This window comes from Leptodactylus fuscus, chromosome 2, assembly GCF_031893055.1.
Source record: "Leptodactylus fuscus isolate aLepFus1 chromosome 2, aLepFus1.hap2, whole genome shotgun sequence".
NCBI lineage: Eukaryota > Metazoa > Chordata > Amphibia > Anura > Leptodactylidae > Leptodactylus > Leptodactylus fuscus.
The window spans coordinates 156,429,858-156,443,726 of NC_134266.1; the positions used below are offsets into that span (position 1 = coordinate 156,429,858).

At 41.2% G+C, this 13,869-nt stretch overlaps 1 protein-coding gene across 1 annotated transcript in view; it reads left to right on the forward strand.

Moving 5' to 3' along the window:
- P2RX1 (purinergic receptor P2X 1) overlaps positions 1-13,869 on the forward strand; it is a 42,009-nt gene that overhangs the window by 6,556 nt on the left and 21,584 nt on the right. The window contains exons 2-4 of the mRNA XM_075264905.1: positions 3,476-3,623; positions 9,525-9,596; positions 11,091-11,157. Coding sequence (XP_075121006.1) covers positions 3,476-3,623; positions 9,525-9,596; positions 11,091-11,157 — 287 coding nt within the window. The remainder of the gene's footprint in view (positions 1-3,475; positions 3,624-9,524; positions 9,597-11,090; positions 11,158-13,869) is intronic.

Sequence of the window (13,869 nt, forward strand, 5' to 3'; positions counted from 1 at the left end):
AAAAAGTGCAGAATTCAGTGCACTGTAAGCTTTCCCGTTATGTGCCCCGGGGTAAGGCTGGTCTTACACAACCGTAATGTAAGTCCGCAAATGGTCCGCAATTGAGGGTTTTCAATTGCGGACACATTATATTCAATGTGGGCTCTTACACCACCGGATATTTTATCTGTGGTGTGGTCGGGCTGTAACTGTGGTCCGCAATTTATGGCACATGTCCGTAATGCCCGTGAATTGCGGCACTGCACGGACTTGCCCATAGAACTCTATGGGTGAGTGCAGCAGGACACGGACATCTGCGGAGTGTATGTTGCCGATCAGCAACATGCGGACCATAGAATCATTACGGTTGTGTAAGACCAGCCTAAGAGATATCGGTGTCGTTACCAATATCTCTTCACTGTCAGAAGGGCGTTTCTGACAGTCTAGCTGGTCTGTGAGGAAAGCTCCTCCTGACAGTACTGTCCATAGCTCTTTACTGTCAAAGGGGGCATTCCTTACCGCCAAGTCATGCTTATGCTTATTTTAATTTTCCAGGTCATTAGTGGCATTGGCCAGTAAGCATAATTGTATGCTTGTTCTGTTCTTTACACTGTACGCTATTCTGTTCACTTTTCAGCAGTCATCTCCTTACCCTGTTTCCCCGAAAATAAGACAGTTTCTTATAATTAATTATCTAACGAAATATATGACCTTTCTTATTTTCGGGGGATGTCTTATACAGCAGCTGGAGCGGGGAACAATCGGCAGTCATTCTGATGCTTCCTTAGCGGAGCGCCGGCATGACTGCCGGTTGTATGTGATCCAGAAGGTGAAGGGGGGGGGGTGTCTTATTTTCGGGGAAACAGGGTATCATCACAGACAGGATTAGAATGATAGGTAACATTTCTGTTATCTATGCTCCTATCCTCCTTGCTCAATGACCACTGACAGATCAAGTTTCAAAATCTCTTCTGAAGAAGTTAGTGTGTTATCTCGAGACTATTTCTTATGATGGTTCATGTGGCTGCTGTAAAACCTCTTTTTATATTGCCTTTATTAACAGCTGCTCAGGAAAGCTTACTTCCACAATAATCATATAAACAAAATAACATTAAAATAATTACAATCAGAAAATATAAACAGATTAGAGAAAATAATACTCCTTGTTATCTAGGTTTACCCGGTAAAAACTGTGGATGATTCACTCCCTGTAAGGTAGCAGAAATATTTAGTAGCACAGATGTGTCCTTATATTTACTCTTGGCTGGACATGTCCAAAAATTTGTGGCATGAGATGATCAGCTTTCACATTGTTGTATACAAGGTTTAGAAAATGAGCGACTAAATAGGTGGGTCTGCTACAGATACCTCTCACATATCCATTTGCTTATGGGAATGTTGTACAGTACTAAAGTAGTAGCAGGCATTTAGGAACTCAGTAGAATGACGGTTTAGTAAATTTTATTTCTTTATCATTGCTGTCTATGAAACATTATAATACTAGAACTCGGTCAACCCTACATTCTTTGAGTCTAGTAGCTGTCATAAAACTAACTTAGATCATGATAATGTTATCTTTTGGCTAGGATGTGACAGCCATCTGTTATGCTTATATAAATGTTAATAAATAATTAACGCTAAGTAAATATAGACAGGATATTAGAGCCAGGCACATTTTTATTTTCTTCTAAACTGTAATTTGTATTGGGTTTTAATAAAATGACAAGAGAAAACCACAAGGATGCAGAAAAGGGTAGCACAACAGTAGCCATCCATGAACAGGTAAAAATAAAATTCAACAACAGTAACAAACACAATACACAAAGAATATGGGGGGGGGGGGGCAGCAAGAAGGTGGGAGGGGGAGAGAGGAAAAGAAATCAGAGCCCTCAAAGGATACAATAGGTTTCACATGGGGACCAAACTGATTGGAATGCTTCCATAGTATTGTTAAGGGTGGCATTCAAGAAGGCTATGGACATCCTTCATATGGGCAGCAAGAGCAGGCCCTGTAGGGGGATAAATATTCTTCCAGTGGAAAGCCACAAGCGTTTTAGCAGCAGCACAGAGGTATAAAAATATTTTGGACGTCTTTTTGCCAAGATGTCTAGGAGGTAGGTTAAGCAATTAGGTGATACAACGTACCCAGCAATAAAGGACATCTGGGGGGAAAACTAGGGTTAAGGGCATGTAACAGGGCCATAGTGTGGTACCAATGCATCAGGATTTAATATTGGGTCTCACAAAATGTTATGTGTGTATAACTAAGGTGCAAGAGATCATATGATTTGCCATTGATCGGGTGAGATCTACCTACTGAGAACCTCAGTCCACTTAGCCATGTGTTTATGAGCGAGGGGGACCGTCCCTCTAGAGAAGAGAGTATATATATATATATATATATATATATATATATATATATATATATATATATCTCAGATCAGGCCATTCAGGGACAGAAATAGACTTGACAGGCTGATCAGAAGGGCCAGCTCTGTCCTGGGGAGCCCCCTGGACCTAGTACAGGTGGTGGTTGACAGAAGGATACTGTCCATAGTGAGCTGCATGCGGGAGAACAAGCGAGACCACAGTAAAGCATTAGGGTGAACTAGCGCTAACCAGAGCTTTGCGATTTCAACCAACTTGAAAGTACTTTCTATGTATAAATGTAACACAGTGGCCGTTTAACCCTTTTGATGACTTGGCTAATTGTAACTGAAAGATCTAAAACGAGGCAGCACATGAGTAACATCATTGCCATTTTCTCTAATTCTATACCATTCAGATTTATTTTCCGCTTTCCCAGTACATAATACATAATACTCAATGGTACTTTTAGGAAGTACAATTGGTCTTACAAAAGGTAAGCCTTCATGTCTCTGTCATGGGAAAAAATAAAAAGTAATGTTTTTAGGAAGACATGAGAAAAAATTAAATAAAAAATAGCCTTGTTTACTTATGCATGGTTTTACATTACAAAATTATTAAAATCTGCAATCAGAACTAAAAACATATCAGGCCCTATCCACGTCTGCGTTTGGGTTTCTGTTCGGGGAGTCAACTTGTGTACCCCCCCCCCCCAAACAAACAAAAACCTATACGCATTAAAAAGCGGTTACCTGGGACTAGATTCCACCATCATTATTAGGGGTTGAACCTCAATAAACAATGTTTTCTCTGTTGGCAATTATGTTGTCAGCTGTGAGTTACACCTAACATCCTATCTGGAGCATTTGCCATCTTTACAACATGCTATTAATTTGAATAAGGAAGCCCCATTCCCTGACATAATAGTCTATCATGGGATGTAACGGCACTCAGGAAGTGACATCATGTCTGAGAAGAGGAAGTTAAGCCCGTATGTGAAAGAAAGCCGCAATGCTTTCTAATGTTTGATAACTCCTATAAACATTGACCTTCCTCTTCATATACTGTTTTATTGGTGCATGTATAACTATAATAATGCTGACATTGCTTTACTTGTGTTTGTATTCAGATGGGTGTTCTTGTATGAGAAAGGCTACCAGACTGTAGATGACATCATCAGCTCTGTCTCTGTAAAAATGAAAGGCATTGCCATTACAAATGTTTCTAACATGGGCACAGAAATCTGGGATGTTGCTGACTATGTTTTTCCTCCCCAGGTAAGTTTTTGATTGGTTTAATAGAGTTTTGCAAACTCTGAGAACATATATAAGCATACAAAATAATAATAATATATTATTAATAATAATGATAATACACCCCACAAAATAGTTTAAACTATGAAGTAACTACTGTCAGACTCTTGGACTGAAGTAAGAGGTTTACAATCCAATGCAGGGAACTCAACCTTACAAAAGTCCAACGTGGATCTATGTGTGCTGCCATCTGCTGTCTGGGTCTAAGGCACAATTTGAGTTTTCCCACACACTAAAATCTATACTGGTGCTGGACAAAAGTCAAATGGCACTCAGGAGCTCCTATCACACTAGATGGCTCCTCACTGTCTCCTTATTGCTCTGCTTTCTAAGGGTCCATGCACACAACCATGTGGGCATCCAAGTTGGCAGTCAAGTTTATCTCACAATGCAGTCAGATGACATCCGACCATATTTTGTGATGCATTTAGGTCTATGGAGATCCAGTCTGTAATAATACCACAGTCGATTATAGTTATCGACCTATTCTAATCCCTGCTATTGGAACAGAATGGATCTGGAAGCCCCATAGACATGAATGTATTACAGAATGCACTCAGATGATACCCAGATGTCATTCGGATCCCAAATCGGATACACACTCGGTCATGTGCATAGACCCTGAATCCTCCCCCTTCAGCCCTTACCATTAATTCAGAGAACACATAAGGAGGGGCAGACACACTAACATAATGTATGTGAGAACACAATGCACATCACCACAGACTGCATGCACAAAGGGGAACATTTACAAATGATATAGGGCATGTTCCTCATTTTATATATAATTTAACCAAATATAGTGTGTGTGTATGTGCAAATTCTAGTGGCAAAAAAATTAAAAATATGACTATGAGGACACTTCCTTGAAAATGAATGCTTTCATAATGCAAGGTATTAACCCTTTCCTGACATCCATTGTGCTATTACAATGGATTTCAGGTATTTCAATATGGCAGCCACTCAGCTCCCATAGCTGCTTGATCTCCACGGTATCATACAGCGGAGACCTGGCTGCAGTGGCCACAATCACTCTCCGCACTGATTGCAGGAATTAACCCCCTGCCATTTTCCCAGCAGTGCTCAAGCTCCCCTATTTTTAGGTTCACCAATCCATTACCACGAAGTTGGTAGCCTATTGAAGCTTTCCAGGTTTGTCTGCTAAAGGCTTATACTGCAGGTTGTGCTTGGAAGTCTGTAATAAAATTTTATAATACATTGCAGTGCATTGTATTAGTGATCAGACTAATCAAGACTCCCCCTCCAGGGGGTCTAAAAATTACATTTTAAAAAAGTTCTAATGTATAAAAAAATCTAAAAAATAAACTCTAATCACCCCCCCCCTTCCCTGAAATACATATAAAAGAAAAAAAATAAATAAAGTGAAACACTTACACACTAATGGTGCTTTCACACGGAGTTTACGTTCCGCTAATTCAGACACGTAAACACGTGTCAAAGTGACCGCTGTAAAACACAATCCCATAGACTTCAATGTGTGTTGGTCTTACGCACGCTACACATTGAAATCAATGGGAGGCTTTTAAGCCCACTGATTTCAATGTGTAGCGCGCATAAGACCGGCACACGTTGAAGTCTATGGGATTGTGTTTTACAGCGGTCACTTTGACACGTGTTTACGTGTCTGAATGAGCGGAGCGTAAACTCCGTGTGAAGGCTCCCTTAGATATCTAAAAACAAAACCAGAGACTGTTGTTTTTTCGCCTCCTATAAAAATGTAGATAACAGAGATCGAAAAAATAGACATTCCCCAAATTGGTACAAATAAAAAGTACATGGGCCCCGCTAAGAAAAAGATGCCTTATGCATCCTGGTACACAGAAATATAAAAAAGTTACAGGTGTCAGAATACTGCGACTTCAAAAATAGTTGATTTGAGACGGGCTTTTCACATGACCATATTATTATATGTCTTATCTTTGCCCATTTTCATGAGTCCCTCAATAAATTCATGTCTATAAGAGATCTGTGAAAATAGTTTTGGAAATCGCAGCATGCCAATTATACCTACGGAAATGCTGGCAGTTTCCCCATAGGTATAATTGTAACAGAAAGTCCTCAGAGCAAACCTCTGCTGACTTTCTGTCTAAAGCGCTGTGGGAAGAACCACAATGGTTTGCTGTGGGATATCCTAAGTCACTTGCACAGACCCGCATCTCATTGTCATAAAAGCAGAAGGAGCTGCTGACACTGGGATTTAAATAATAATAATAATAATAATAATAATAATTATAAATTTTATTTATATAGCGACAACATATTCCGCAGCGCTGTACAATTAGTAGGGTTCAAATACAGACAGGAAGATACATTACAAAGAAAGTCATTTCACACAATGGGACTGAGGGCCCTGCTCGCAAGAGCTTACAATCTATGAGGTAGAGGGGGTGACACAGGAGGTAGCAGGGGCGGCATTGCTTATACAGAGGTCAGACACTTTTGTAATAGATGTGTCATTACATAAACATAAGACTTTATGAGCCATCGACAGTCGTGTCCTTTAACATGTGGATGGAGCTTGGACCTATAAAGTTAGCATGAGATGACATCATATCATGTGGGGAAATGTGGGAGCGGGGACAGAGGAGGGTTAAGGGTTTACGTTAGACATTGTGATAGGCTTGTCTGAAAAGATGTGTCTTTAGTTTGCGTTTGAAACTGTAGAAATTGGGAGTTAATCTGATTGTCCCCGAGCATTCCAGAGAAGTGGTGCAGTTCAGGAGAAGTCTTGTATACGAGCGTGGGAGGTTCTGATAATAGAGGATGTAAGTGTTAGGTCATTGAGTGAGCGGAGAGCACGGGTTGGGCAGTAGAGAGAGATGAGGGAGGAAATTTGAAGGGGCTCTATAACTGGGAAAAGTCATTTTTAACTAATCACATGCTTGCATAGGCTTTAGAAAGTCTATTCCACACCTAGCTTTAGTATGTAAATTGCCTTGTGGTTTCTGAATAAGTCCGTTTTTATTCATATGCTAATGAGCTTCCAGCCAGCTCAGGAAGTTCCCAGCAGCCTCCTCTCTCCTATTATCTCCTATGTATGTGAGGCAAACAGGAAGCTGAGTCATCAGCAGCAGCAGCAGTCTCCCATAGAAAACAACAGGGAGAGGTGTGCACGATCTATCGTGCAACAGTCTAATTAGCATATGAATAAAAACGGACTTATTCAGAAACCACTGAGGCAATTTACATACTAAAGGTAGGTGTAGAATAGACTTTCTAAAGGCTATGCAAGGATGTGATTAGTTAAAAATAACTTTTCCTAGTGATAGAGCCCCTTTAAAGGGGACTGTACCACAGTTACAGGAAGCCCCTTAGGGTATGTTCACATAGAGTTTTTTGCAGGCTTAAAAAATCTGCTTCAGGAATTAGGAAATAGATTTTTTGTTGCATTTTGTTATCACATTATTTTCTGATCTAGCACACTGTATGGACCTGGAAATTTCAGTTTAAAAAAATCTTATGATTTTTTTTAAAAAAAACATGTAACAACTCCATCAAAAACCACATGCTAAAAATGGATCTCATTTTTTCCAACTCCCATTAATTTCAATGGGTTTTTCAAGGAGGAATTTGCCTGATGATAGGTCATGTTGCTTTTTTTATGTCTCTAGCTGAAAAAATCAGCTAGAGAAAAAAATACTACTGACTCCCAATGAAATGAATGGGAGGTGTTTTTTCAGGTGGATTTTGAGGCGGATTCCACCTGAAAATCAGCCTGTGAAAAACCCTGTATAAACATACTCTAAGTATGTTTTTGCCTGACAGACTAGGTGAACCGCATTATTGACAGGTAGATTAGCTAAGCAATTGAAACCCAGATGACTTCTTGGAAAAAGTTGATAGGAGCATTGAGATATTTGCAAGCATGGGCATAACTAGGAAAGATGGGGTGCAATAGCAAGGATCTAATTAGGGGGCCCCCTGCTTCCTACACAGAATAACAACCCCTTTTCTGGCCCCCACATGGTATAATGCTCCTTTTATTGATCTTCTCCACAGAGCATATTGCTCCTTTATCGGCTCCAATACAATATATTGCCTCTTGTATTACCCCTAACAGTGTACTGTCGCAGGCCCCTACACCATATAGTGACCCCATACAGATTCCCACAAAAGGTACTTTAGGCTGCTAATTACTTTATTACTCCAGCAGATAGCAGCCAATTTTCGCTTACCTATCTCCTGTCCACGGCTACCTCTGTTTATGCCTCCAGGGGGCGACACATATTAAAACCTGATAATTAGCGACACAACGCGACATCTAGGACATAATAGACATCATCTACTGGAAGTCGTAAGTGAAGGTGGCAGTGGACAGGACAGGTGATAGATAAGAGAGAATTGGCCCATAACTGCTGGAGTAATCCAGTGTGTAATGGCCTGTCAAAATGTATATATATACTGTCCAGGCCCCCCCAAAGTCAAGGGCTCTGTAGCAGCAGCTATGGCGGTAGTTACGCCCCAAGTGCAAGTATAGTATATGGCTGTCACTGTAACAGTCAAATAAACACAAACTGGTTGGGAGAACTAGAGAAGTGGCACTGGAAACAGTGGGGGAGAAGGGGGGGGGGCTAATAAAAAAATATTACTTTTTTTACTCAACTTTAAAAATCCTTTTAAAACCAAAATTGGCCTTGTTCTGTAGGGCTATGGTTGTTACCTTAATTTTCCAATTTTTTTACCCAAAAAGGTAAGGGTGGCTGGCTGACAAAGGCAGGTAATGTAATAGACAATGCATCTGAGCATCTGAACATGGTCTGGGCAGACAATGGGTGTGTAATGAAGGTGCCACCATAGTCTGGAGTTTATAGAGTCTAATAGTCATGATTAAATATTACTTACCATTTGCACTAACTAAAGCTCCTTGCAGACGACTGTAGCATGGTTCTGTATGCTAACCGTGTTTTTCCTAGATAGCACACTGACCCATTCATTCTGTCAACACACACAACCGTGGACTACACAATTCCATGTGCGGGCTGAAAATCTGGGCCTCAAAACTGAGGTCCTATTTCTTTCCGGTTTTATGGCCAAGCTTCCACAGCAGAAGCACGGCCGGTGCACGGGTGACACACTGATGACATCTGTGGGTCGCCCGAGTGCTGTCCATGCTGTTCAATCACAGCTGGCGGCTTGTCAAGATCGTGTGTAACCGGCCTTAAAGAGATTTTGTCAGAAGGAAAATCATTATCAAACTAATGACAATACCTTTTTGGAGTGGCTTGTACATTTGTTCACTTGTACACTTGTTCGCTTGTACACCAAAGATGCCTTTGTTATTTTGCATTGCAGCTCCATTTTTATGAAAAATCAGTGTTCTATTTTTATGCAAATCAGATGAAAAGGGCTTTAGAGATGTTTCTTCACGCTATGCCGCTCAACTCCTCCCCCAATGCTTTAGTGAGATCTTCCATTTTTGCAGTTAGGGACGTAGGGATGTAGAGCGAAGCACAAAGTCCTTGAAATGCCCTTAAAGCCCCTTTCAGCCATTTTGCATGAGAATGAAATGCTGACTTTCATGAAAATGGAGCTGCAAAACAGAATAAGAAAACCATCTTTGGAAAGTTTAGAAGCTGCTCTACAAGGTATTGTCATTGATAAAGATTTTTCCAGATGACAGACTCTCTTTACGCCTCTAAATATGGAGCCCAAAATAGCTTTCATGTGTTCTGAAAATCAGTGTGGGATAAACAAAGTGAGAGTACTTTTCTAGCACTATCAATAGATCATATTCTAGGGTCATGCAAGAGTTTAGTTTACATTCCATCCGAATTACCAACCTCTGAGCTACTGACAGTTTGTGTGTTCTGCTTATATATGTTATTCTCTCTTTTTTTTCCACAGGGCGACAGCTCTTTTGTTGTGATGACGAACTTCATAATCACTCCAGAGCAGCAAATGGGGAACTGTAATGAGGTATCAACAACAGATCATACAACTATTTCTTTTTTGTATTTTCTTTTAGTGAAATGTGTTTAGCAGCTGCAGGGAACTGCCTTGTATCCAGCAATGGCTACATTGCAGATTTGGCCATATGTAGGATATTAAACCTAAGTTCTAAGATGAGACTTAGGCCTGGTTCACATCTGCGTTTGGTATTCCGTTCAGGGAGTCCGCATGAGGACCCCCGAACAGAATACTGAACGCACTGATAAGCAGTGAGCAATGAAAGCACACAGACCCAATAGACTACAGTGGGGTCCGTGTGTTTTCTGCACGGTGTCCGCACGAGTCATTTGGAGAGGAAAGTACTTCATGAACTACTTTTCTTTCCGCATGTTCCGTGCGGACACCGTGCAAAAAACAGACAGACCCCATTATAGTCTATGGGGTCTGTGTGCTTTCATAAACTCACCGCTTGTCACTGCGTTTGGTACTCCACTTGGGGTGTCCCCATGCGGACTCCCCGAACGGAATACTGATCGCAGATGTGAAGCAGACCTTAGGCTGCAGAGACACTAGTGTTAAAATATGCTGATTTTGGAAACCTGACAGACCCCATTATAGTCTTGTAGTCTATGGGCTCCATGGGTTTCTGTGGATAACCGCTTTTTAAGCATTTAAAGTTTTCCTTTTTTTGTGTCCCCAAGCAATGCCTGAACTCTAGTGTGACCCTAGCATTAATCATCCTTAACCTTTAGGGTAAGTTCAAACGGGGTTTTTTTGGTACGGAATCTGAGGCGGACGTCACTACAGGTTCTGGACCAAAATACGGGTAGCTACAACTGGATGTCGGTGCGGTGCATCGGCATCCAGTCACGCACTCTGCTCCGGATTAGAACCAAATGAATGCGCCTAGTCGGGAGGGAGTGTATTCAGCTGGATGTCGTGAGGCGAATCCACCTGAAAGAATGAGCATGTCGCTTCTTTTTCCAGGAGCCGGAACAAACTGCTCCCGGAAAAAAGAACTGACCAGCTCCCATTTAAATAATTGATTTCAATGGGAGTTGTCTTTTTGGTCAGGATTTTGAGGCAGATATGGCCTCAAAATCCTGACCGAAAAACCCTATGTGAATATACCCTTATTCTAGTATAATCTGTGCATATTGCGTTCACTATATTCCTTAATAAAGGTAATAGTGAATGTGGAAAGAATAATGGAAATGAGATATCTAAGGCAGAATCTAAAATAGGAGCCATTTATATTAATAGTAAGTACTATATCACAAGATCCCTGATAAACAGAAACCATCTGAATATGTTTGAATATCCTGGGAATATGCGAGTATTCAGAGCCAAATAAGGTCAGTTTCTTTTCATTAAGGGTTATTATTGCCAAGCAGTTTAAATGGAATGCACTAAATCATTTTTTAAATAGCAAAGATGGTTAATCTATATAAGATGCGGAGTACAGGGTAGTGGCAATGGCAGGGACGGTCATCTAAGGACTGTAATATTCATGTTTTCCAGCTTCCTGATGTAGCACCTTGCAAAACGAATGATGACTGCAAAGCTTTATCTTCTCGACAAAAGCAAGGTATGCAATGTGTGCCATGAAGTAGGTTTTCAAGACTGCTACATGATACTGATATATGACCAAGTAATTGTTCATGCCCTTCTAACCATATCCACAGTATGTGTATCATTGCATTTTCTTAATCTTTATTAATCTCTATCATATCATGTAGATTCTAACATCAATGCTGTGGCATTCTGTGCCAAAGAAGTGTTTGTAAAAAATGCAGTTCTTGGCCGTGGCTATGTCACATCAGTACATCTTGGCATGAGCTTCCCATTTCTATGAAATTTATCATAGTTGTCACCCTTAAATACTCAATAAATGTTAGAGAAGAGTGTTCTCACAGACACCTTTGGCTCCATTCATTTTTCCACCACTCCCAGATCGTAAATTATGATACATAGGAAATAAATAGGCTGATTAAAGGGGTTGTCCGGAATAAAATTAAATCCCTACACTAATCTAAACACTTTCCCCTTGCCCACTTTCTAAATAACATAATTTATCAAAAATGTATATTTACCCATATTTCTGGGGCAATTCATGTGACTGCCCCAGGGACATTATCTGGTTATCCGGTGACAATCCGTTTCCCTATTTCCGGAAACAGAATGTCACTACTACTCCGACCCTCCATCTACTCCACTATACTTACCTCTCTCCTTCCAGTCTTCCTCCTGCGGGATGGCTCATCCCAGTCTTCTATCTGCTGACACGCGTAATAGTCCCAGTGCTGCTCTGTGCTTTGCAGCCAATAATCCACATCTACTGCGCAGCTCCCACGCCTTTGCAGTAGAGATGGATCATTAGCTGCAGAGCACAGAGCAGCACTGGGACTATTGCACATGCCGCAGAATCAGAAAAGAAGCAGGAGCCGTCCCACAAGAAGAAGCCGGGAAGTAAAATGGGTCGGGGGTGGGTTGAGGTTGTTAGGAAATGCTAGTAGTGGGCGGGTTAGCTAGAGAGATAGGGAGGGGTGTATGGGAGGTTAGGGAGAGAGGAAAGGGGAAAATGAGGTGAGAGGGGTTAGTGTGGAAGTTGCATAGGAAGCTGAACCAAGTAAACAAATGCAGAAGATGCCAGGAGCTCCCTGAGACACCCAGAAATCACTCAAAACAATGCTGAAGGTATTTGCTAACCCATTAATAGCACTAACAGACCTTTTTTTAAAGACAAAAAACCTTTTTTTCCCAGAAAACCCCTTAAAGGCTAGGTTCACACCTTTGCTTTCTCTCCTCTGGGAGATCCCATCTCACTGGAAAAATGCGGAGAGAAAAGCGCTGCAAACAGCACGTTTCTTCCACGTTTTTTGCCCTTTTTGGGTGGACACCAGGCGGAAACCCGGTGGACCCCATTATAGTCTATGAATTCTGAAGGTTTCCACTGGTAACCATTTTTAAGCGGATTAGGTTTCCCGATTACAGGTGTGAACCTTGTGTAATATTGTTTATCTTTTGTTTGTACAATACATATATGTAATACAATTTATAGCAAGGCTGTCACCAGAAAACTCTATGTCAAAGCAGCCACATTGATTTGTGGGGCACATTATTCTAACTAACATCATACCTTTAAATAGTCAAAGAGACGCACGATTTCCTTGAAATAAAACAAAACGTTAAAAATGAATGCCAAGTGCAGTGAGGATGCAAAGGCTCCAAAGGCTCTGTATTCAGGTTTTAAAATCTTAACATGACCCCATTGTACTTTAGAATCATTGGCATATTTAGGAAAGAAACAACTATTGGACAATCTAAAGGTGTGTTGGTTCTCAGCATAATGTCCTCTGGCTGGGTTGATGTAATAAATTTCTAATCAAATAGGTTTTCGCTTACACGTCCATGCATACTGCTTTCCATTGGAAAGTGGACTAAGCTGTAACATGATTATGTGACCAAGAGTCATGAGGTCACTTCCTGAGAACGGGAAGGGGGTTCAATATCACAGTTCTGGAATACCCCTGTAATTTTCAGTTTAATAATTTGTTCCGAAATTTTAAGGTACAGAACGTATAAAATAATGACTATTTTATAAATATCAATAATAAGCAGATAAGCAATGTATTGTATATAGTAAGGGCAGTATAGTCATGAGTGGGCTGGGACTTCAAGCATTATAGAACACTGTGATACAAGAAGCCCTGGTCTCCTGACTTGGTTGGATTGAGAAATCCAACTAGTGTATGCAATGGATTTGCTGTCCACTTTTTGCATAGCAGTGGCTTAACTAGGAATGGCGCAGCCCCATGGCAAACTTTTGACATGGCCCCTGCCCCCGACCTACGCTGAAGAACCTGACCGACCTACCCCCCGCATTCCTGCGTGCTCTATTATTCCCCATAGTGGCCACTGCACATAGTATTACTCCCCATAGTGGCCCCTGCACTTAATATTACGCCCCATAATGGCCCCCTATACACAGTATTTTGGCCCATTGTGAACAGCCATGAACAATTATTATACTCTGGGGTCTTTTCAGGCCCCAGAGTATAATAATCGGAGATCGGGAGGGAAGGGGGACCAACATAAGAAAACAGTCACTCACCTATCTCCGGCTCTGCTGCAGTCCTCGGTGGTGTTGGCCATCTTCAATGACATCCGGGACGTCACATGACGTGGGATGCAGGTCCTGGTCATGTGACGTCATGGACGTCACACGACTAGGCCCGAAGCCTGCCCAGAGAGGTAACACTATTTTTTATGTTCCTTTACCTCTCCCGAGCCTTTGATC